Below are 25637 nucleotides of genomic sequence, written 5' to 3' on the forward strand. Positions count from 1 at the left end.
ATACCATACAGTTCTAGAATAATTAGTATGAGTTATGATTTTGCTCTTGTCTAAAAAAATCAGCATATTTAAAATTACCGAATGCATAAACATCTGAAGCCTGCGTAAAAGGAAGTTCCTTCTCATGACATTTTGATGTGCTCTTAACTACGTATCACTTCAGGGGCTAAATAACACAACCAACCAGCGGTATCCTAAACTGTCATTTTTGCTAAAAAAAACATTTTTAATTAATATTTATGAAACAATGCATTTAATTTCAAGTATAATGTATTACCTATTTCCATAACAAAGTTTAGTAACACTGAATAGGCCAAAGTCTGTGATCACAACTTTACCATTTTCCAAAAATATATTCTTACTCTTCAAATCCTTATGCACAATACCTCGAGCATGTAAATATCCCATTCCCTACAAGCAGAAATTAAAATAAAGTTTCTATAAGAGATATTCAACACAAGAAGAATAAAAGTTATAAATGCCATTTTGCCTTAAGAAAAGTTATATAATATACAAAGATAAAAAAATAATAATGATATTTACCTGGGCTATCTGTTGTGCAACCAGTGTAGTTCTATTCATGTTAAATTTATCTTTACGCAAGTGTATGTGTGTGTAAAGTGTCATGCCTTTGCACAAGGCAGTTACAATCGCCAAATGAGGAGGCTTCATGCAGGCACCCATAAATAGCACAACATTTTCATGTCGAGTTTTGCGGAACGTTGAAACCTAGAAATAATATAAATAAATATTTCCATAATAATAAATCAATAAAATAAATTTTTCAAAATTTCACCTCTAATTTGAATGCATCAAAGATTTTTTTTCATTCACATAATCAATTGTTGTATCAAGCACTTTGATAGCTACATCACCGTGCCAATTTCCTCTGTGAACGGTTCCAAATCTACCTTTACCAATAAACATCAGACAGATGCAGTTCATCATAAGGTATATCCCATTCTCGCATAGAAAGCTGTGTGAAAATTTACACAAAATTAAATTAACTAATATCTTTCTATAGTATAACAATATTTTTGTCAGATTGTATTAACTCTATTCTAAAAACAAATATGTTACTAACGCTATTTTGCCTAGGCCATCTTAATTCTCCGGCATTAGTTTCTCCGTCAACACTATCTACTCGTACGGGGGTTCGTTCACTGTCTGTTGAATTTGAGCCACTTAATGAAACTGTTTTATCACTGTCATTGCTTTGCCTCGTGTCTACCAATTCTGAAACACCTGGCTTATGCATAGTATGGGCCTCTAACATGATTTCCTTATCGTGAGGAACTTCTGAAACATTTAAATTTATAAATGATCAAAGGTATCAAGATAAAGTTTGCAATGCATGGGAAGAAAGAAATATTTAATTTTGAATTTTTTTATATATTTATATATATATATATATATATATAATCAATAATTTTATATGTATATCAATCAATCAATATTATAAATTTACTTAAATAGTATTACAAGACATTGAAATCTCAAAAACAATTAAAAATCATTTTTATAGGTTTTATGAACATTTAAATGAAAAAGAATTTAGGTAGTTTTGAAAAAAAGTCAATTAAATATCTAACCTGGAAAATTAAATTGACCCTTTGCTGTTTGCTGAGGTGTAGGAGGAATATTCTGTGCTTGTAAAGCCGGACTAGAAGGAGTTGAGCTATTGCAGCTTGATGTATTTGAACTTGAATCTGGGCCCTGTTATAAAGTACAACAATGTTTTGAGTATTTATTTTGCAAACCGTCAATACAATGATATTGTTTAACAATTTAGTAAGAGATTTTATAAATAAAGTTATTTCTGTTTAATAAATTAATAATTATTTTTACAAATGCTTTAAAACTGGTACATACCTGAAAAGGTGCTATGCTACTAGAATTAGGTTGCGGATGTGATTTTTGTCTATCTCTTCGCAATAATGCTGCAGGAAGTAAATGCCCAGAAGATCCACGACTCGGTGATGAATTATGCTGATATCCTAAATGAATCATCATTAAAGAATACACCTACAACTGAAATAATAGTTAAATTATTATATTTCAACTCACTTTCAGGCAGAAATAACTTTTTGAATTCATCTACAAATCCTTGAGGAAGTCCACATGATGGTGGAACTTTTGGCCCACATTCCTTGTGACAACGAAATTTGCACTCCTTGCAACTTAGTCCTGTTCCTATAAACATTTGCTTTTCACAAAAATCACAACTGCTCATCATTCGAAAAGTCTTAGTGAACCGGTGAGATATTTGATGCCCCATTCCTCTGCTTACTATAGGGTTACGTGGAGAGCGTGGTTGAACTGGCAATGTTGTAGTTGAGCCTGAATTTAATTATATTTATATATATTATAGTATAGTTAATTTTTATATCCTTATTATTGGTTTAGTATAACAAATTATTAAATTTTTAATATAATTTGTCAAACTTAATATTTAGAAACCTTTAGCACTTAAAAAACATTAATATTTACAATTATTTCAATGCAAAAGAATGAAAGAAACTAATAATACCCTTATTATTTTCTTCAATGTCTGTAGAAGTCGATCCTCTTGGAGACTTGAGTGGACTAACTGAGATATAAATATCATCTACAGTAGCATCAGTATTATGTGTAATTGAATTATTTACAATTGCTTGTTTATTCATCATAACTTCTTCAGTCACATTTTCTGTACTTGTACAGTTTAGCTGAGATTCTTGCGATTTTGACTTCATCAAGGAAGTTGCATCAGCAGCTAAACTTTGTTTTGCAGGAGTACAATTATTGCTGCTAATCATTTCAGAAATTACTGGTGAATCTGTGATAGGAACGAACAAAATGTGTGATGATTTTTTTTTTCATTTAAAACCTCAATGATAATACACATTGAGATGTTGAGGTCAGTACAGTACAAAACAAATAGATTACTAAAATAACATACCTGCAGTCAGGCTAGCATTATCCAAGTGAATAGCACCGGTCTGAATAGAATTAAGTGATCCACTTGGAGTTAAAGTCAAATTTTTTTCTGAATGAGAACAGTCATATATGATTCCACTAGAATCCAATAATAAATTGCTTTGAAAATGCTCTTTCTTGTTTATACATTGTAGACTGTCATTAGGAATACTTCTTAAACTCTGAAAGGAATTACTCAAAGTATCATGAGATGAAACACTAGGCGAGCTTCCTAGGCAGTTTTGTTCTACTAAGTGAGCTAATGACTCATGGGACACTTGATTAATTGAATCCTTTCCATTGCCATTAACATTTATCAACTCTTGAGATGAGGGAACAGATTTTCTAGAAGTATGGTTTCTTTGTGGTCTGGGTGATGTAGATTTTAGTAAATTGTGCCTATCCCAAGAATCCCAATGAAGCTCTGATGGTTCTCTTTGATCACCCCGAAGTAGTACTTCTGTGAACAAAATTCATACACATAAAAAACTTGGCACAAAGTAATGCTAAAAATTAATACAATTTTATTTTAATATTAATGTCTTACCTGTATATCTTCTTAGATTATGCAATGCACGACTAAGTCTTCTAATTTCTTCTTCCTTGGCATTTTTCTTAGTGAGCATTTTCTTCAGTTCATGTTCTGATTTATCATGCAGTGCTTCCAAAGAAGATACTTTCTTACAAACAGCCTGCAATATTAAATTAGTGCTAGTAATGTATAAGTCTATTACAGAAAAATAACCAATATGAATATTTATGGAGACAAAAGTTTTAATTGCTCTAATATTTCATGTAATCAAATATCTAATAATACAAAATTTAAAATAATGTTTTTTGTCTTTTGAGTTTTGCAAGGCAACTAAATTAGTGAATAAATGTTAGTTAATTCTTCACATAGTATGGATTTTTTATATCTGACAATAGGAAATTTATTGACACGTTCTTTGTATTTTAAGTCTTGGAAGGCAACTGATTTTAAGTAAAAAATGAATGACAGTTAATTCTTAATATTGTATGGATTATTCAGTACCTGTATAGAATCATCACTTAATCCTACAACTTTCAACCATTGAGTTAATGAAGGTGAATGCTTCATTTCAGATGGTAAAGACCTTTCTTTTTTAAGTTTTGCTTTCGTTACGAGTTGACTACTGAAGAGTTTTATCAGTTTACCCTACAACCATAAGAACAATTGTTTAATATATATGCGGACCTGTCAAATTCATTTGTCAGAAGAGCGACCTAATAGAAATGATATAAATAATTTAATAAAATGTATAGATTTATACACCTCTAGGGTTCGTATTTCTTGCTGTATTAATTCGGTACTTGTTGCACATTGCGTACGGAGACCCTCTAATCTATCAGCCGAAACATCAATAAGATTTTGCACCATCAAGAAACCACGTCTAGCGTCATTATCATGCTCCTCGTCCGACATTTTAAGACGCTAAAGTTTATTATATCGTACTGACATTCTTAAAACATGTCACACTTATTTTTTTACACGCATTGTAAATGTTTAAAAATAAAATCAATGATAATAATTATGTCGTTGTTGAAGGAGCCATCTTTGAACTTGCTATCATGACCAATCATCGACATCGAAGTAGTAAACACTGAACTGAACTGAATCGACCGCGCGACACCTTGCAACACTAATTTTCAACGTACGTTTTTGAATATTAATATTATTCAAAAGTAATAATAATAATATTGAATCATATTTAATTCATTATATTAACATAACAACAATTGGTTGCTTTAATAGAAAGATTAATATTAAATTGATTGATGCCACTACTCACCCTACAACCAAATCCGCTATCCTGATGTTTTCTACTAGAAAAATGAACGATTATTAAAAATTAGTTACTATTTTTATAATAATATACTTTTGTATTATTTTAATTAGAATTCATTTAAATTAACTCATAAAGTTTATTTTCGTCACTGATCATCGTTCACGGTTAATTTCAAATGTTAGTTTCTTCTCTCTTCAATAGTTTGAAAACATCGGACAGAATCCAACAAGATTCATTGTTTTAACCATAGATAAAAGAAGAGGTTTTAACTTACTTTTATAATTAATGAAGAGTATTGAATTGAATGTATTTGTACGATTGTAGAAAATTACTGAACCCTTATGTAAGATCCAGGCCCACAAACCGTCGACCGAACAATTACGTACCAAATATATAATTTTATACTATGAGTAAGACTCACATTCATAGAATAAATAAAGTATTAAATAAAATGAAAAAAATATTATAAATATATATATAATATTATTATATATATTATATATATATATATATATATATATATCAAGTCTTTTATCGGAAGCGTTAAATAAAAACACCGAATTCGAAGCAGCCTGCTTCCCTATATAAGGCGCGCGGCCGTGGCGATGGTATTTGAGTAAGTCCCAACATCGTCTTTCTGACCTGCGGCAATGCGTCGTCCCGGGTTACTGCGTAAATCGTTAGCACAATGGCCTGGGAAAATTAAAAACTGCAAACCCTCATGAGACAAATGTTTGGTCTACAGACCCAGTTGATTTCAAACAGTTTCTTTCGTTAGATTGTAAACGCAACATGATTCTATTAATAATTATAATTATGTTATTCTGAAATAAATGACAAACATAAATTTATGCCATTTATAATAAAATATTTGATATGAAGTTATTTCAAATTTTAAAATTAATTATTTTACTTTTCATTTAATTTTTTTACTTTTATATTACTAATGTCGATTTTTTATTACTAATACTTTTATACTACTAATTATCTATACATTAATGTTTTTGGTGTAAATAAATTATAACTAAGTCTGAAATGAATGTCGGCTTTACCCGAGTACGATGTTATAATAGTAGGAGCAGGAATATCAGGATTAAGTGCAGCTCATCATCTACTGGTCAAGGAAGGAAGTCTTCGGGTCTTAGTTTTAGAGTCTTCTGGTACTGTGACATCAGATTTTGATTACGATTAGAGAAAATATTTCAAGCTCAATTTCGAATTATTTGTAGGGTATAATTACCTATATAATCTCATAAACCAGAATCTCTTTATTTTTCAGATCAAATAGGTGGTAAATTACATACCTTAGGAATGAGAACAAAAAATGATAAATTCTCCACATTTGATATGGGTGCTCATTTTGTTTCATGCAAACAACCACATTTAATGCAAATGATTCAGTCGTTGAAACTGAATCTTCTGGACCAAGTCTCAGATGGTTTACGTATTGGACAAGCAAATAAAAAGGAAAAATATATAGGTTTAGATGTGTTGGAGTTTTTGTCTGCTGTCTCTAAGTTAGAATTGAATAACTTTGTTGCTAAAGTACGTAAACACCCTCATATTTTTATATAAATTAGTTTTAAGTGAATGTATAGTAAACTTATTGCAGATGGATGCCATAAGTGTTGGTATTTCATTCAACATTAGTGATTATGTAGTGGGTTATTCGTATTTAGATAATATAGATTTAGAAGAGTATATGTGCAGCCACTTGTTGACTTCAAGAGCTCGGGAAACTTTCAGGACCATCATCAGAATCATTTGTGGTAAATTATACTTAAAAAATAATTTTAACAATAATATTTATTACCAAGAAAAATTAATAGGTGTAGAGCCTTCTGAAATATCCGTATATTATTTTTTGTGTCTCTGCAATTCTACATTCGGTCTACAAAACTTTTTGTCAAATAAGTTGGGATCAAAGGAGTGCTACATACAGGTACATTTTCGTTCATACCTATATACTCTTGTTTTATCCATGCTTAAAATATATCATATTTTTTTAAATACTTTTGATTAATATAACATGATTGAACAGTAATTTCGTATTAATTCAAATATAAGTAATAATTAAGTAAGTAATAATAAATATATGAATAAAAGTTTTCAGGAGGGATGTGGGAAAATCGTTCGTCAGCTATCGTCACAAATTGGATTCAAATTCATCAAACTCAGGGAAAAAGTCACAACTATTACTCAATCCAAATTTTATGTCACTATTGAAACAATGAAGAAAAAATATATGTTAGTAATAAATGAAAATTATTTATTTAACGATAGCTGATAGTATATTTAATTGATTTTTATTACAGATGTTCTTATGCCATTCTTGCCATTCCACTGGAAGATATGTCATATATTTCATATGAGCCAGATCTTGGGGAAGATATAAATAATCTATTTGAAGAATCAACGGATGCTTGCATTTTACAATTTATAGCAACTTTTGATGAGGTTTGATGGATTTTTACTTTAAGAAATATTAAAATATTATCATGTTCATGAAAAAATATGGAATGATATTAAACTTTAATTGTTTACGCTAATAGTTTTTATATTTTTTCCTTTAACCTGCAACCATTTACTACATTACAACAAGCGAAATCTATTATTTTTTCTTATATTTAAGTCAGGTATAGATAATCTGTTATGAAAATATATAACAACAAATAAATTACATTTTCAAGCGTTACTGGTTTGACCAAGGACTCTCAGGAGAGGTATTTAGCTTGGAAGGACCTGCTCAATATATATATGATATATCAACGTCGTCCTCATACGCTTTGACAGGATTAGTGTACAATATCGAAGGCATAACTGCTAGTAATGAACTGCTAGAAAACCCAGAAAGAGTATATAGACATTTTGATTGAATAATAATTCAATACTCTAATATTAGTATTGAGCAACAATATTAATTACACAGGTTAAAGAATGCATAATAAACCAACTTTCTTTCCTCTTCGGGCCACAAATGGAAAATCCAATTGCCTTTGAATTTCACAATTTTTCGAGCCCTAAGCCTATTGGATTAGGATATGCTAAAGCACTTAATGATATGACTAAACTCAAAGGCCGTTTGCTTTTTGCGGGTGCAGAAACAGCAACCACTTGGCGCTTACATGTTTCTGGGGCTATACAAGCTGGACAACGGAGCGCTACATTGGCTTTACAAGAGCTTAGGCCACAATGTCTAAATGTCAAAGATTATGTTTCTCTTCAGTTAGTAATATATTTATCAAAATAGTTGGTTACGTAAAAATAGATGAATACATAAAAAAATCAACATTTTTAATGCATTTGCATTACACACATTTAATGCAAATAATTTTAAATTGCAGTGCAAAGTTTTATGATGCATCAGGAAGGGCAAGAACAAATTTTGATAGAACAGCACCCAAGTACGTTGATCTATATGGAATTACAGGACTCTTAATATGTGCAGTAATTGCTTATGTTGCTCGAAGGGTGTATAAATGCATGTCACTTATAGCTAAATAAAAGATTATTTCAATATTGAAGTACTTTTGTATTCTTTGTATGAAAATATACATTCATTCTAAATTTTTTTACATAGTTTTTTCAAAATATGTGAAGATATAATTTATAACCAGAAGTAGATAATTTTTAAATGACGTCTTCAACAATATGGTGTAAATATGCTTAAAGCTAATATTAAATCTGGTCATTAGATTTATTTATGACATCACCTGTAATATTTGACTCCATTTCTTCTTGGGCAATAATATTCATGGCATCATCTGTCAATAATAAATAACGATGTCATTTATTGCACATTATTCAAGTATAGTAATTATATTATCATCTTTCTGCAACTAATGCTACGTATTACACATATGATAATTCAAGAATGATAAACATTTAGCTGGCATGGAGAAATAGTAACTGATTATCCAGCATTTATTTTTCATAATAAAAAATATGTTAAAAAACTATGGCATACCAGATTTCAAAACATCAGGCTCATTTTCTTGAATTGAATGTTTCATTTGCTCTGTATCTAGTTTATTCTTAATATGATTCAAAGTGTGGTCCTCAATTCGCTCAAAATAAAGAATAAATTCACAGTGTTTAGTTTGGGGAAACATATCAACTGCAATTGCTTTAACTGGTAGAAATGGTGCTCCACGCATAGTCTTAGATGTTGGCCGAGACAGATCTATCCAATTCTTAATTGCTGAACGAGGACTACAAGCAATGTACACAAGACGTTTTAACTCTACACATCGACGGAGCTGCGTTATAGCACGAGTATCTGACAAAAAAAAATCATGAATTGATTTGAAATAAAATACACATTTAATTGTAATTAAATAAATTATTAATTAACAAACTATATATGTATATATTTTTGAATAGTCTTGAATTTGATGTTGATATATATGTTTAACTTGAGAATTCAAATTAAACATATATATATATATATATATATAATTATATTCAGAACGCACGACTTCTAAAGTAATATATATAAACGTACGCAAGCCAGCCCTTGGTGGATCCACAATAGCTAACACATCCTTTTGATCTTTAGTTGCCCATAATACAGAACTTAAAACATCCTCAGCTGGCCCAGTATGAAATTCAGCATTTTTGATATTATTATTTTCTGCATTTTTCTTTGCATCAATCACTGCTTGTTGTACAATCTCCACGCCAATAACTTTTTCACAATACTATAAATATGAACCAATATTACAATATAAATAGTAAATTTGACGATAATAGAATCAATAACTTTGAAAAGACAAAATAATCATACCAAAATAAATACAATGAAAAATGTAATATGTAAAGCATTGATGACTTGTAGCAAAAATTGCTATTAGGCTGTTGTGGATAATATTTTGATTGAAAATTAATAAATAATTAATTTAACCTTAGCAAATGATAGTCCAATAGTTCCTGTTCCGCAACATATATCCAACAAAGTTGTTTCAGAAGTAGGTTTACTTAATTCTATAGCTTTGGTATATAAAATCTCGGCACATTTGGTATTTACCTAGAATTATATAAAATTTATTGTAAGAATTAATTTATTAATTCAAAATTATTAATGAAATTAAACGGTTCTGAACATAGATAAAAGAAGAGTAGGTTCTGAATATATAACAATACCTTCAAATAGAGAATATAGACAAATTATGCCATTATTATATTGTCTAGGAATTAGTTTTACAACTGATATGGAATCAGATCTATCAGATCTTACTTATGTATCAGACAATCTTTCAAAATTTCAAAACTCGGAAGTCGTTCATAAGTCAGTGAAAAAGAATATCAATTTTGATCTGGCAACACTAAGTATCTTCATAGGGAAATATAGGGTTATGTGGTAATGAGTGCAATGGTTGACAGCATAAGATAATTTGGTTATTTTATTGTTAGCGTATGATAATTGATTGAGATCAGAAGTTGTTTATCAAATATATGATAGAGATTTAATTAAAGTAAGTTTGTCACTAATTTCATATTATTTCATAGAAATACACATATTTAATCTGGGTTACTTTACTTGTGCTTTATAGCAAGATGCCCGACGTCAGTGTGATTGCACCGGCTCCAGTTGAAAATGCAAACACGGAACCACCCCCAGAACAAACTACAAACACCATTGGAATAATATATCCCCCACCAGAAGTACGTAATATTGTAGACAAAACTGCTAGTTTTGTTGCACGTAATGGACCAGAGTTCGAAAATAGAATTCGTCAAAATGAACTAGGGAATCCAAAATTCAATTTTTTGAGTGCAGGTGATCCTTATCATGCTTATTATCAGCAAAAGGTCAAAGATATTCGAGATGGTAAAGGAAATGATCAAAATGCATCTGCATTACCAGCATCTTTGCAAAAACTTTCGGTGACATCTGCAGCACATCAGAAACAACAAGAATTACTGAAACAAATTACTGAACAGCAGTTTGTACCAAAAGATCCTCCACCAGAGTTTGAATTTATTGCAGATCCTCCATCAATTTCAGCTATGGACTTAGATATTGTTAAATTAACTGCTCAATTTGTAGCTAGAAATGGTAGACAATTTCTAACAAATTTAATGAATCGTGAACAGCGAAATTATCAGTTTGACTTTTTGCGACCACAGCACTCTTTATTTCAGTACTTCACTAAGTTGCTTGAACAATATACAAAAGTTTTGATTCCACCAAAGGAGTTAATGAGTAAGTTGGATAATGAAGCTAAGGGAGGTGATTTTATTTTGGAGCAAGTTAAATACCGTGCTGATTGGATTAAGCATCAAGAAGCACAAAAAAGAAAGGAAGAGGAAAAAATAGAACGTGAAAGAGTTGCTTATGCTCAGATTGATTGGCATGAGTTTGTTGTCGTAGAGACAGTAGATTATCAACCCTTTGAACAAGGTAATTTTCCCCCTCCTACTACTCCAGATGATGTAGGTGCTAGAGTGTTAATGCAGGAGCGTTTAGATGACGATGAAGATATTGAAATGCAGCTGGAATCTGATTCTGATGAAGATGAAGAATCTGAATCTACTGCAGTATCATTAAGTGTCATGGAAGATCGTACAAATGTTCGTGACAATAATCAAATACAGGATATGGATGAAGATAGTTCTGATGAAGATGAAGGTAAAAAACAAAAGGATTCAGCTTCATCACAACCTTCTACTGAAAATCTTATGGAGCCCCCGTCACTGGACAAAGTTGTCATAAAAAAATATGATCCAAAGAAGGCAAATAAACCAGCTAAGAGTGAAAACAGTGAAGATTTCCTTATTTCTCCTATAACTGGTGAAAGAATACCAGTAAATAAAGTTGCAGAGCATATGCGTATTGGACTTCTTGATCCAAGGTGGGTCGAAATGCGTGGCCAACAATCTGACAAGCAAGCTCAAGAAAATGTTTATGCCGCTGGTTCAGCCATTGAGGCGAGTCTTAAACAACTAGCTGAAAGGAGAACAGATATTTTCGGTGTGGGTGATGAAGAAGCAGCTATTGGTAAAAAAATTGGAGAAGAAGAAAGCCGCAAAGAAGAACGTGTGACATGGGATGGCCACACTTCAAGTGTGGAGGCAGCTACACGTGCTGCTAGAGCAAATATAACACTTGAAGAGCAAATTCACCAAATACACAAGGTAAAAGGCTTATTACCAGATGAAGAGAAAGAGAAAATAGGTCCAAAGCCAGTTTCTGGAAGACCAGTAAATGTTACTAAACCTGTAATTAACAAGTCAGTTTCTGCAGCACCTGTGTTGACTGCACAACCCGTGTCACAATCAACAGCACCTATGATGACACAAGCTCCAATAATGGCTCAGCCACCACCTATGATGATGATGCAACCCATGAGACCAATGATGGCACGACCAGCATATGGTGTTCCATCACAGCTTCCTTACCTTGGCCCACCAGGTATGCCAACAATGTCTCCTGCAAATATTGGACATATGCCTCCCATGCCACCTATGCCACCTCCACCACAAATGCCAGGTAAGCATGGTTTAGAAATGAGTGCGGAAGATGACATTCCAAATAAAAAACAAAGATCTGAAGATTCACTGGTTCCTGAGCAAGTATTTTTGGCCAGAAACCCAAGTCCTGTGAATTTCAAGGTTCTGGCACCAATGGTTCCTGATAAACCTGAATGGAGGCTTAATGGTCAAATGTTATCTATTGTAATGGCTTTGACCGATAATATAGGCAGTCTCAAATCAAGAATTCAAGAGGAGACTGGAATGCCACCAGCAAAACAAAAATTATCATACGATGGTTTGTTTTATAAAGACACTAATTCATTGGCATTTTACAACATTTCTCCAGGGACAGTTGTTACATTACAAGTAAAAGAAAGAGGTGGAAGAAGAAATTAATTACTATCCTTTAATTAATATGTATCTAATAAAGTTTAATAAAAACCACTTACTTGAAAGAAAGCTTCTGGAGATATTTGATATTGCAGGCCGAGAATTTGATCAGTTATATGAGTTGTTCCCATAATATGTATAACATCTAAAGTAGCCTCTCCTGAAGATCTAAGAATAAGTAATTCACATGAATTCAGTGTTTGATTACCTATTTTAATTGAAGTAACAATAATTACTTACCGTTTTGTAATAAATTGCAGATATAAAGAATTGACTACAATATCTTTTCCTTCACCTGATGAAAAAAAATCTTTCAAATCCTCCTTGAATGCTGTGATTTCAGTTTCAGTCAAATTCTAGAAATACATTCTCAATTTTAAAATTATTAATAAAAATTGCTCTGGATAAGCAATAAATTATGCAGCTCATTGAATTCATAGTTGCAAATAATTTACTGTTTACACATGGTTTATTACTACATTTACATTACACAAAAAAAAAACAACTTATGAATATTCACTAATATTACCTGAGGATGTATGCCAACAATGAGCATTAATTCTCTTGTAAAATTTGAGATCCTTATGGTCAATTGCCTAAAATATCCACTGTGGTCTTCTGGTGAAAATACACTATATTTTGAATTTCTTACGAATATTTGAAAAGCTTTTACTGCAGCTTTCATTTGGTCTGGTATATGATTCAATTCCTCAACTGGAGCTACTGCCGTGGAACCTTTATCATAACTAGTTAATCGAAAACCAACTGTGGGCAAATGATTTTCATCATCCAATCCTATAGAAAATTCACATTTGTTACGATATCCATTTTCCACTGGCGATGGAATTATATTTAATAATTCACAAATATATCCATTGTATTTATTCTTTTGTTTATCTAGCCAAGTTTTTAGTGATGGCTGCATCCACTTCTTTAATTGATGATTGTAGTCCTTTAAAATATTTTGAATTTCTTTTTGCTTCTTTTCCAGCTGAAAACATATAAGAGTATTTCGTAATAAATACTATTCTGAAATAGTATTAATCATAAATAATTATTAAACCTGTTCTGTATAAGTTAGATTCCAATATGGAGTGGTAGAATTTTTCAGTTTTTCATCTTGTGAAATATTATCTTTAATTTTTTTTGTAGCTTGATCAATGGCTTCTAATTGTTTTCTTTTCTTGACCAAAGGGTCTGGTGCTGGTTTGGCTTCCTACATACATAAAAACGTGATATTACTTAATTGTCAATTGCAATACTTATTGTTCAATAAGAAATTATTCATCCTCCAAATCAAATTCATTATAGAATTTATGTTAGTAGTGTATTGTATTATAATACAATACTATTATAATACTTCACTATTACAATACTTTAGCAGTATATATACTGCTGAATTATCATAATACACTTTTATTTCATAATTAAATTGATTTACATGTGCTGATAATGATTTGCCTTTCCACTGAAATCCATTTATTTTTTGTAGAGCTTTTTTTCGATCATCTTCGCTGCGAAAACATACAAAGGCCCAAGGATTACCCGGACGTATAGTTTTTATTTTAACGCAGTCCAATGATAATTTATCGCTCATTAATTTTTTAAACTCCTAAAATAGACAAAATATATAATTTTCTTTGGTACAGTTCTTTAAATAATCTAAAATACAAAATAAACTAAAACGTACACTAATGCCATAAAACTTTGGTAATCCACGTATTTCAACTTTAAATATTTCTGAAGTAAAACCATCACGATTTAAATAATCATAAACATCATCTTGATTTTTTGGTTGTTCCAATTCTGCTTTAATTTCCACATTTTCATTTGACTGAGTATTTTCAGAAATCATTTTAAACAAATTAGAATAAGCACATGTCCTAACCTCTTTAATAACTTCGATAAGAATGTCAAACAGCTGTCAGAATAAGCCGAAAGGCAGAAGACACTTATTTCATTAATTTAAATATTAAAAATATTATTTAAAAACGTGCACATAAATATGACAACTTCACTTTTTTCAATTTTTAACTGTTCTTTAAATGCTATCAACATTTTTAATAGTTGTTAAAATTATTTGTAACTATCCTATATTTTCGTTACTTGTATTACATGTCCAATTTGTGTAAATTCATGTTCAATATAACTGTTAACGTTAATATAGTTTATGACCATGAATCTTAGTAGATTATTTACCAAAATAAATTTCTACATTTTATTTAATTTGTGTAATTTTTTATCAATTTTTGAAATTGGTCTAAAGTTTCAATACAGTTATTTTGAAATAAATAAATGCCCAAAGTGTTATGGAATGGATTTGTGCAACCTTTTACTAGATGATAATCTTATAATTCTAGACATTTTTTCTCTCATATTTTCATTTAAAAATGTAGTACACTGCAAATATTTAGATCAAAGAATAGTTTTAAAAAAATTAGGTTCTGAACAAGATTTATCACAACTTGATTTATTACCAAATGAAAATATAAAAAGTTGTGATAGACAAAGTATAATGACTAAAATATATAATTCTTTAATGTTAAAAGTCATTGATGACGGCTTAGAAAATAACTTCAGTTTGCAAATGTGTCCTAGAGTAAATAAATTTGAATATGTAATTGAACAGATTGCATCCCAAAGAAATATGTTCAAAAATGAAGCCAAGTATTGCAGTTTTTTATATAATATGTATATAACATTATACATTAATCCAGAGCCAATCCTTTTGCAGGTCAGTTAAATTATATTTTCTATGAAGCAAACTTTATTTTATTTTTTATTTATTTAAGTAATTGCACTCATTTTTTAAGATGCTAAATTATGAAGAGTATCCCATAGCAAAACATTTAGGGTTTTGCGGTCGATTGTATGCACAGTCCTATATGGGTGAAACAATTAATAAATTCTACTCTTCAGATTGGAAAATAAGAGCTAATATTACAATTCAATTACTTAATGCCGCTTTTGTATTTACATTCAAACACGAAATGTTTAGGTAAAGTTTAACTTTGCAAGTATATAAATATAATATTCATCAAGTATTCACTTCTATATTTAATATTATTATTAGGATATATTTAACTGATATTTCAATGGATAATATAGCTGTATCTAAGAGTGGAAAAGTATCCTACATTGATCTCGAACATATTATTTTAGTAGATAAACAGTTTGAAAATGGTAATAATTTTAAACAATAAAATTATTTTTCATTTTAATCAAAATAGTATTTTCAGTGAGCTATAGCAAATGGTACAATAACCACACAAGTGAGATTATAAAATGTGATAATAAAGATTGCTTTGCATTTTCGCCTACAGATATATGTTCACATAATTTAAGTGATCACAATATTTATATGACTTGTGAGGTTTGTTAAAAGTTAAAAGTGAATTATTATATTCTGAATAACTAAATTTTTAAAATAGTTAAAATAATTATTAACATTTCAGATGCTTTTAAATGAATCTCATAACTATCTTCATGGAATTCCAAAAGAAATTAATGAAAGATTTCCAAATCTAGTCGACCTATTACATGACTGTGTCAATCCTTTTAGAGCCAATGTTACAAAATCGAGATTTTCTGTAAGCTTAGAAATAAAACATATGTTAGAAGAAAGTATACAAATATTGTCATCTACTTAGCTTAAAAGTTAATGTATATACTTGTTCATTTAAAGGAAACATAAATCAGTTTGTTATCTTAATTTGTATATTATATACTATAGTTTTATAATAACAGATCTAAAAATTTCATATTTTAACATAATACAAAAATAAAGAGAGCTTTAATAAGATCAAAGTTTTTACCAATTTTAAATAAAACTTATTCTTGTCAATGTTTTCTAATCGAGCAGCAAATTAATCTGCTTAACAAAGAATGCAAACGTATGTTTTTATAATATCACATATAAATTGTCAAAAATTATATACTAGATCACGGGCACTACTGCAGCACCAACACCTCCTTCATGAGCACACATGGCAGGCGCCATTGACCACTCATTTGCAATTGGATCATATACTTCAACAGTTGATAAATTACTCTCACCATCATATCCTATAACACATTTAAACTAGCATAACGAATGGCGAGTTCATAAAAAATATATAATATTAAGATAGAAAAAATAAATTGTTTTAAAATCACAAGATTAAGAATAGATTAACAATTAAGATAGAAAAAATTGCTAATATGCTAGAAGTCATTACTTTTATATTGAAAGTTTTATTTTCTAATGTCTATAAACTTTTTGAACATAAACTGAGTGAGAAATTAAGATATTTTACTAATTATATCTTACCCCCAATAGCCCAAAGCTTGCCCATGTTTGCAACTAAAGCTACCCTTGATCTCATGACATTCATGGGCGCAACAAATGACCAAGAATTTGTAACAGGGTCAAACATTTCTACAGTTTGAAGAAATTTTGAACCGTCATATCCTCCACAAACATATAATTTACCATTTAGAGGAGCAACGCCTAAGCGACATCTACAACATAATAATTAAAATCATGAAGCCAATAATGATAAATTAAAAATAAAGTTTGGATGAATATAAAAAATTGTAATAAGAGGGACAATTAATCTAAATGCATAATTACTTTCAATAAGCTTTAAAAATTTACAAAAAAAAAAGAATAACACCTTCTTGTTAGCATAGATTCCATTTTCACCCAAGTGTCTGTTCTGGGATCATATCTTTCAACAGAATCAAAAATGGAAAGTCCATCATGACCACCTAATGCCCAAATATAACCAGATAATGAAGCCACACCACCAGCAGAACGATATTTTATCATGGGACTTATTAATTTCCATGTATCGGTATTTGGATTATAACATTCTAAAATAGAATATATGATGTAAGCGGTATGATAAAATAAACCTAGAAACTTTAATTACATTTATAAAATTTATAAATGTGAATCATTATTTATCACCAAAATACAAAAAATTAAATATATTTTTTCAATCAATGTAAAAATAACATACCGACTGTATTAAGTGATGTTATTCCATCATATCCTCCACAAACATAAATCAGATTTCCTAATGTAGCAACTCCAACAGCACTAAATTCAAAAAAGTTAAAAAAAAAATGATTTCAAATATTAATATTGAGAAAGTGTGATAACAACTTCAGAATATGATAATTTTTTGAAAAAATGATTCAAAACATTTGAAGTTTAAGTTTATATAAAGTGGTAAATTTACCTTCGTTTATATTGCATGGGACTACCCTTTTCCCATCGTTTTAGCACAGGATCATAAATTTCTACAGTTTTTAACCTCTCAGTTCCATTAAAACCTCCGAAAGCATATAAACGACCTTTGGAAACAGCAACACCTACTCGAGATCTCATCATGCACATTGCTTCACCTATTTGCCATTGGCCAAGTTTAGGATCAAATGTTTCTACAGCTGATACAGAGTCTCCTACAAAATTTACTTTAGATACTTTCTGTTGAAAAGTTGATAAATTAAATAAAATAATCAATTAATTTAATTCAACACATCCCAGATAGAACATTTTTCTAATAATTTGTTGAAGAATAAACAAACCATTTTTAGTAAGTCCTCCAACAGCATAAATATGTCCAATGGAATATTCAAATACTCTAGGTTGTGTTCGAAATCTAGGAATAAGACTTCTTCGTTCAGGCATTAAATGATAATCCTTTGCTTCATCTAGAAGATCTCTGATTTAAAATAAATATATTAAAATTAATATTAACAACTAGTTGAAAATACTTTTGGAAAAACAGAAAAATAACACAGTTTATCTTAACATGATTTTTAACAGAAGTTTATTTTAATTAAAATTAATCATTTAAGAAGTAATAAATGTTTACTATGCACCTGCATTTATGAGATGTTCTAATCATTTCTTCTGTTGCTACTCGATCAGCTAAATATTGTGGAGGTAATAAAGGTAATCTAATATGTGCCAGCAACTCAGGTAAGTATTGCTGTCTTTCATCTGGATTGTGTCCAATCCAACCCATTAAAGCTTCAAACACTTCAGACTCGCTATAGTAAAAAGCAACACTTTAACTTGATATTGCTTCTAAGTTTTTGAAACTAATATAAAAATAATGAATCCTGTAATTACCTACTGATATCTAAACCATCACATTGAATTATATTTAATACTTCAGTATTTGATAATAGTAAAAATTCATCACTTAAACACACTTCATGAAAGAATTGTGCCAAGTAAATATCTGCATGTGTTTTTAATTTAGTACATCCCAATGTTTCTGCAAATTGTCTTATTCCAAGCACATTGTGGGGATGAAATCTTCAAATGAAATCGTTTAATTAATATTTGAAATGTATTCAATGGCTTTTTGAAATTATTATCAATACCTCATTTTTAAAAAATCTGCACAAGCATCACGAACTTTTGTCAGTTGCAAAAAGGAAGCTCCAACCATGAGAGATTGTACATTTCTATTTGATATTGTAACCTTGCCAGAATAAGCAAAATTTATAAGGGTTTCTAAAGCTCTAAAGAAAGAAAAACATTATTTTAAAGAATGCAACATGTACTTATTTCAACATTTTAAAAACTCTCTGCCACATACACACAAAAAATATTTCATACATACATTTATACAAATATTTTTTATCAAAGTTATAATAAACATACTTTGGCTCTATTCCTTTCATAACTATATCTCTTTTCTTACTTTCTACCATATTGTGTGTGAACATTGCGTAAAAGTATGGAATTGAAGCAGCTAAAACAATTCTATGAGCGGAAAAGGACTGGTCTTCCACCTAGAGGATATTCATAGTTTATTATAGTTTCATAATTATTATATCATATGAATAAGCATTTCATAAACCCGATTACTTTCAAATTAGAGTATAAAACGGATTTTTTGTTTCAAAAATATAAATTTAAATAACGCATATTATATTATATAAAGCAAGTTATAAGTAGACTTAATGCAGGGACAAGCCCCAAAATTCCAACGTTACTTTTAAAGTGACATCACACAGTTTTCCCTGGCGCCTAATTTCTTCCATGACTGTTAGGCCCTCAGCAAATAGCTCACTTTGTTGAAAATATGAACAATCCTCGTCATCTGCTACTTCCATACTTATAGTGTCGCACATTTTTTTCAAATAAATTTCTTAATTTTTATCATTAAAATTTATCACTAATATTTCATAATAATATAATTTTTGTTTATAGTGACCATCCTTTATTTATTATAATTCAAAAACTTCAAATCTAACAATACCTATAGAAATTCCATTAGCAAAAATATAAATAGTATAAAATATAAAAAGTAATCAGGAAATGGTCCTACTAAAATTTGACTTTTGCTTAGTGTGTCAAAATTAGAATTATTTGACATTTTGGTTATAAACAGAAAAGTACTGTCAATGTCACCAACATAAAAATCATACACCTAGCGGTGAGAGAAACAACCAGAAACGTGTGAAGAACGTCGCAAACTGTCAAGTTGTTTTATTTATTTTATTTAATAATAAAAGTTTATTTATCTACGGCCTGGACAATACAATTCATAAGCTCGGACCAGCTCAGTCAAAATAGCCTGATATATTATTTTTAAGATTGAACAGATTGAATTGTGTAAATTTATTACATACAAAAATGCCTTTTGGACTTTTGGAAATATTTTTTTTAATAATTTATAAATCACATTAGGCAGATTGTAGATTTACATTTAAACATTATTTAAGAATTTCTTTTTGATTATGTTTAGATTAGATTGATATTTCAATCCCTTTAAAAAAATATGTTCAGGAAATAGATCAACCTAAGTTTCTTCTTTGGGAAGTTAAATATTCTATACATATTAAAACTAAAAACGATGCATTTTAATGAATCTTAATTATGATGACCTATATCTTAAAACGCAAGCTTCTTCATTAATAGGTATATGTGTTGCTCAACTTGAAATCCATGTAAATTATTGGCATCACCTTGAAGACGCATTAGTAATCCCCCAAATGAAACATAAGCAGCTAACCTACTAGATGCCTCCATGGCATTGTCGTCACCCTCAAGTCTGTATATTTTTCCTAATATATAAAAGAATTACATGTAATTTCTTTAACACGTTAGCTCAATGTAAAAAAGTTCATATATTCACCAGACATAACATATTCAAAACTGTCTGCTCTGGATCCTTCACTTTCTATCGGACTCCAATCATTTGGTCCACTGTCTGGATATCCATCTGCTCGTAAAGTAGTAGCAAGAACAAGTCGAAATTTGTCTCCAAGTTCCATAGGATATATCCAAGAGTTTATATCTAGTATCAAATCCATTTTGAATGATTCTGATTCACAATGCAATCGACTAACCCTGTCGAATTTTTTGCCTTCAGGATCCATATCCTTCACATTAAAAATATCTTCGAACAAAACACCAGCCATTTTTAGGTTAACAATGCAATTTCTTAATTCTTTGACAAGAAAAGTTCATGAATGAATTACAAATGCGTTGATTTATTTTATGCAATTCGAATAAATAGACACGAGCATTCGGCGATTTATAAATATTAACCAATAATTTTTATTTCTCAAATAATATAAAACAGAAGGAATAGGAAATAACGCATTTAGGTTCAACTCAACTTGTCAAACCGCTGACATGCTACCAACGCTAAAATGCTAATAAATTTTATAGGGCAAGCTCTCCTCTAGCGGATTTTAATGTGAAATTCGACGACCAACAAATATGGCAGATGACACATTTATGAGTTGAATTTGCTGTCAACTAATATCCTTATTAGAATACCGTGTTCCTTATCTATGACCGTGTTCATATAGACCAGCGATTCCCAAAGTGGTCCACATGAACCCCCAGGGGTCCATGGCAACTTTTAAGGGGTCCACGGCAGGGAAAACAAAATTTGGGGGTCCACGTGGGTCCACGTGGGACCACGAAATAAAAACGGGGGTTCACGGCATATTTAGAAATGATTTAAACTTTAAATGTTAGTATTGAGCTCGGAGCCAGCCACCTATCAACCACGCATATCTCAGAAACTATTGAATGATCCAACTTTAAATTTTGGTCACAATCTTAGTAAAGTATAGTAACAATGTGTGTCAAGTTTCATCAAAATCGAATTATGCATTTTTGAAAACGTACAAACTGTTTCAATACTAGTATTGAGAGCGGAGCGAGCCACCCATCAACCTCGCATATCTCAGAAACTATTGAATGATCCAACTTTAAATTTTGGTCACAATCTTAGTAAAGTATAGTAACAATGTGTGTCAAGTTTCATCAAAATCGAATTATGCATTTTTGAAAACGTACAAACTGTTTCAATACTGGTATTGAGAGCGGAGCGAGCCACCCATCAACCTCGCATATCTTAAAAACTATTGAATTGAAGTGAAAAGGCCCTGAAACTAATATTCATTTTGGTGTAAAACGTGCACTTTTACGTTGGACATTTGTTGATATTCATATTTTTACATTTTCTCTTCATTAATCTAGCCAAAGTTTGTAATGTTTAACCATTATACAGAGATGCAGCGTAATGCGCTTTGATATTTCGTAAAAAAAATCAAATTTTCGAAATAATTTAAAGCATTTAAAAATTTTAACTTACCGTTCGGGAAGTTCCAGCAATTTGCCTTAAGGCACGATGCCATGCAACACTAGTTTATTATTGCCTTTATTAACTAATTACCATTATTCACGTTACATTTATTCGATTTTTACTTCCTAAACTTCTGCTTCCCACCCAGTACTACGCTTCGATTTCCAATTGCCTGTAAAATCTCCTCCATCGCAAGTAGTCAGCCAATGATCATCAGCATTGTCGTTGTTCTTAATTTTCTTAGTTCTATTTTACCTTAGAGCGTCAATATCAACAAATATCATGAAACGAATATATAAAATAACTGCATTTTTGAAATAACATGTGTTAATAAGATTTCGGAAAATAAATATAATATTTATTCACACCCATACTTTTCCAATTTTTTTTGAACGCCAAGAAAAAATAAATTTAGCAAATCGCATTTTCTGGTGAAAGCATAACTTCTTCAAAAACTTATACATAGGGAGTAGTTTAATTTAAATATAGTAAAGCAACAAGAAGAAACGCAACTTGATCGAATTTGTAAAAATAGTTTTAATTCCGTGGAAGTAGAAAATGCTCTAGTTCCATCGTCTGATAAGACAAATTGGTAGATATGAACTTAATTAAAACGAACTCGGGATGAAGAGCCATATATGCTTAGCAAAACAATATGCAATTTGCTAACAATGGTTCTATCTCATAGTTGCACCAGTTTTAAAATTACTATCACAACTGCGAGTCAAAGAAGTTAAATTTCTCCATGTATTGTTTGAGTTGATTAGATAGACCATTGCAATGTTCTACTTGTGGAATATTACGAAACAACAACATATATTGTTTTTCGTGCAGTTAGAACGAGGCAAATGCTATTACTTTGAAACGATAATTGCGAGGTAGTTTATTTCACTAATGTCGAGCTGAACAGCATCAGAGTATGATCCAGAGTAACCCATATCAGTCCGAACACTTTTATCATAACTCAATTATGATGTTACTTGTAATTTGTAAGTCACTCATTTCAAAATTTGAAACTTTTTTCCTAGGCAGAAAGTTTTTGAATAATTCAAATCGGCCTTAGCTCTAAAAAAACTCAAATTTTTTGCAAATTTAGCTTTGCCAAAAACTAATAATTAAGCACATCTCCCTAACAATAAAAATAAAATGCTTTTTGAACCATTCGAATAAGTTGATCCGTGTTGATCTGCCCGAATTGTAGCCATACAAGGTATGCCAAAATTTTCAATTTCTATTTTTGAACAATTACAATAAGTTACCCTACGAAACTACTAAATCCCAATTTAATTCTCATGATATGCATAAAATGTTGCGGATTATGCCATCAAATAAAAAAGACGTTAGAGAATCCTACTTTTCCATGAGTTCCGACAAAAAGTTGTCATCATCAGTGGATACGAATAACATGAAATACATGTACGTACATGAGAATAATGCATTTCTTATATCATTTTCTTCGTGGTATTAGCATGTAAATTTTGTCTATTTATAATATCCATGTTTCTGAAAAAAGATAAAAAATATTGAAACACACGAACATAACCGCAAGCGTACATGGACAGGGATTCTCAGATCAAATAAGAAGCACAAAATGAAATAAAAGCACAGCTAGAGTATGTTGAAATTTAACTATATTTCATTTTTGTCTGCTTTGTTATTCAATCTTGTATAATTCATAAGTAGAGTCTCAAAAATCCTAAGAAACTTTGGTTGGAGTGTGGACTATCTTAAATTCTTTAATTTAAACGTATAAATTTTAATTTAAACGTATTTCTATTTATATTATCAAGTGGAAATCGATTTCACTACTGCTTGGCATCAAGCAGCCCGAGACGCCTGAGACCTCTGATTGAAAGCTCATAGATCGTAGCCATGAGAGAGCTCTCATTGCACATAACTTGTATTTTACGAATGCTTTTCTTTTCTGGGCAAAATGTTACTCGTTAAGCGAGGCTCGGCTGCAATTTCGGGCTTCTTCCCAAAGCGGCACTAAATGTAACGTTAGAGCGAGATATTTATCAATAGTTATTGTAGTTTGCGGGTGGTTTTCGCTTTAGAGCACACATAAGACATAAATTCATAACATCGTTATATTGTTTTTCAGCCGCCTAGACGCACACTCAAATTTATTGCGTTTAATAACGGCGCGACCGTGGCACATCCACAAATAACGACTTATATGTCAGAAACGAGCGGTTAGTTTATGCAGCTAAACCTGATATACTTTAACAGCAAATGATAATGGCCGATGTGATGCTTTTCATATTTATATTTTAATATCTAGTACGGATGACGAGGTAGAAACGATTCTGGTAGTCTAATACTGAATCTGCTGCATTTATTCAATCGAGAATTGGCTACAATGGATAAAAAAACAATGTTTTTACTATATTTGTTACATGTTATTAATAAATGTTTTATTTGGAAAATAGTCTATTCTAGAGGTGATAAAGTGGGGTGTCTCCAAAAAGTGGCTCCTGACCATACCCATGATTTCAGAATATCTATATATGGGTCAAAAAGTCGCATAGGCACATATCATTTTCGGATACTAAGGATCAAAATAAGATACTCTGCTGAAGAAACCATACCTCTAGAATAAGTTTTGATGTCCCGTGCATTGACCCAAAAATAAGGGTTCAAATTTTTCATTCAATTTTACCCGTATTTTTCGGCTAATTAACATTACCACATTTTGGACATAAATAAACTTAATAATTGAGGTGATAGCAATAAGAAGTAAAAAGTTAACAAATGAGCTAGTACAAAAATAATTAAAAAAAATCATCATTGGCTTTAATGTAACAATGCTATTTATTTTTCGTTCAAAATTATTTGAATCAATAAAAATCCTACCCGTATTTGTTTGATTTTCCACAAACGTGTCGGAGTATATAAAATAAATTTATATTTTGATAAAGCGCAACGCAGAATCTACATCCACGCACTAATTTTAATTTTAATTATACATTTTTCCTCGCTGTATCAAAACAGAAAACAAATAACATAAAAGTTTGTAGTTAACTATTCTCTATATAATCAAAAATCAAATTAACTTTAACGGCACAAAAGAGAACTTCATTTAAAATTTGGTTTCAGGCAAATTCAATTTATACTCTCTTTTACCTGACCGCTCTATGTAAAAATGAGAATATTTCACAATGATTCTTTAACGGTTTTGCTGCTATATACTGATTTGATTCACAGAGATCAATCAAATGCAATTTCAATCAAATATCATTAGTTTTTTTTAAATAAATCATATTTTTCTTTGATCGCAATCAAACAGGTGCAATAGGGTTGAAACTAAAACTGGTATGTGAAAAGATGCGAAATTATTCATGGTTAACAGATTATTAATTAAATGTATCGAGATAGAATAAAATATAATAAT

The 25637-nt window shown here is 30.4% G+C and overlaps 6 protein-coding genes and 1 pseudogene across 6 annotated transcripts in view; 3 read left to right on the top strand and 4 right to left on the bottom strand.

The window, feature by feature from the left end:
- LOC113369879 (kinase suppressor of Ras 2) overlaps positions 1-4556 on the bottom strand; it is a 7159-nt gene extending 2603 nt beyond the window's left edge. Inside the window, exons 1-9 of the mRNA XM_026610484.1 lie at positions 4253-4556; positions 3992-4135; positions 3506-3650; positions 2942-3418; positions 2531-2818; positions 2068-2340; positions 1873-1997; positions 1593-1716; positions 1085-1299 (exon numbers count right to left, since the gene is read on the bottom strand). Coding sequence (XP_026466269.1) covers positions 1085-1299; positions 1593-1716; positions 1873-1997; positions 2068-2340; positions 2531-2818; positions 2942-3418; positions 3506-3650; positions 3992-4135; positions 4253-4402 — 1941 coding nt within the window. The 5' untranslated portion in view covers positions 4403-4556. The remainder of the gene's footprint in view (positions 1-1084; positions 1300-1592; positions 1717-1872; positions 1998-2067; positions 2341-2530; positions 2819-2941; positions 3419-3505; positions 3651-3991; positions 4136-4252) is intronic.
- A 1249-nt stretch (positions 4557-5805) lies between these two features.
- On the top strand, positions 5806-8270 carry LOC113370419 (probable flavin-containing monoamine oxidase A). The gene is made up of 9 exons (XM_026611084.1): positions 5806-5926; positions 6046-6311; positions 6379-6535; positions 6596-6708; positions 6880-7013; positions 7082-7223; positions 7457-7621; positions 7696-7991; positions 8111-8270. The coding sequence occupies exons 1-9, from the start codon at positions 5806-5808 to the stop codon at positions 8268-8270; spliced, it is 1554 nt and encodes a 517-aa protein (XP_026466869.1).
- Positions 8271-8782: 512 nt separating this feature from the next.
- Positions 8783-14515, bottom strand: LOC113369768 (tRNA (uracil-5-)-methyltransferase homolog A-like; the record flags this gene model as incomplete). The annotated part of the gene is given in 9 exon segments (XM_026610339.1): positions 8783-9045; positions 9271-9466; positions 9670-9792; positions 12692-12800; positions 12873-12988; positions 13162-13623; positions 13696-13848; positions 14074-14244; positions 14323-14515. Coding segments are annotated over 9 exon segments (1758 nt in total), but the record flags the coding sequence as incomplete, so codon positions are not given.
- On the top strand, positions 10099-12727 carry LOC113369767 (annotated as a pseudogene).
- Positions 14516-15147: 632 nt separating the features above from the next.
- LOC113370420 (deleted in autism protein 1-like) lies at positions 15148-16282 on the top strand. The gene is made up of 5 exons (XM_026611085.1): positions 15148-15231; positions 15446-15630; positions 15706-15815; positions 15863-16005; positions 16088-16282. Exons 1-5 carry the CDS (start codon positions 15148-15150, stop codon positions 16280-16282), a joined length of 717 nt encoding a protein of 238 aa, XP_026466870.1.
- A 191-nt stretch (positions 16283-16473) lies between these two features.
- Positions 16474-19970, bottom strand: LOC113369769 (kelch-like protein 18). Its single transcript, XM_026610340.1, has 11 exons — positions 19632-19970; positions 19297-19427; positions 19014-19154; positions 18757-18945; positions 18504-18674; positions 18207-18343; positions 17858-18080; positions 17636-17715; positions 17288-17486; positions 16942-17132; positions 16474-16697 (listed from the first exon to the last, which is right to left on the bottom strand). The coding sequence occupies exons 1-11, from the start codon at positions 19767-19769 to the stop codon at positions 16570-16572; spliced, it is 1728 nt and encodes a 575-aa protein (XP_026466125.1). The 5' UTR covers positions 19770-19970; the 3' UTR covers positions 16474-16569.
- Positions 19971-20171: 201 nt separating this feature from the next.
- LOC113369770 (DNA-directed RNA polymerases I, II, and III subunit RPABC3-like) lies at positions 20172-21278 on the bottom strand. Its single transcript, XM_026610341.1, has 2 exons — positions 20777-21278; positions 20172-20705 (listed from the first exon to the last, which is right to left on the bottom strand). Exons 1-2 carry the CDS (start codon positions 21060-21062, stop codon positions 20533-20535), a joined length of 459 nt encoding a protein of 152 aa, XP_026466126.1. The 5' UTR covers positions 21063-21278; the 3' UTR covers positions 20172-20532.
- Positions 21279-25637: the final 4359 nt, after the last annotated feature.

The sequence above is a fragment of the Ctenocephalides felis genome, unplaced genomic scaffold, assembly GCF_003426905.1.
Source record: "Ctenocephalides felis isolate EL2017-DRISC unplaced genomic scaffold, ASM342690v1 CF-g0.4_SCAFFOLD_01492, whole genome shotgun sequence".
Classification (NCBI taxonomy): Eukaryota; Metazoa; Arthropoda; class Insecta; order Siphonaptera; family Pulicidae; genus Ctenocephalides; species Ctenocephalides felis.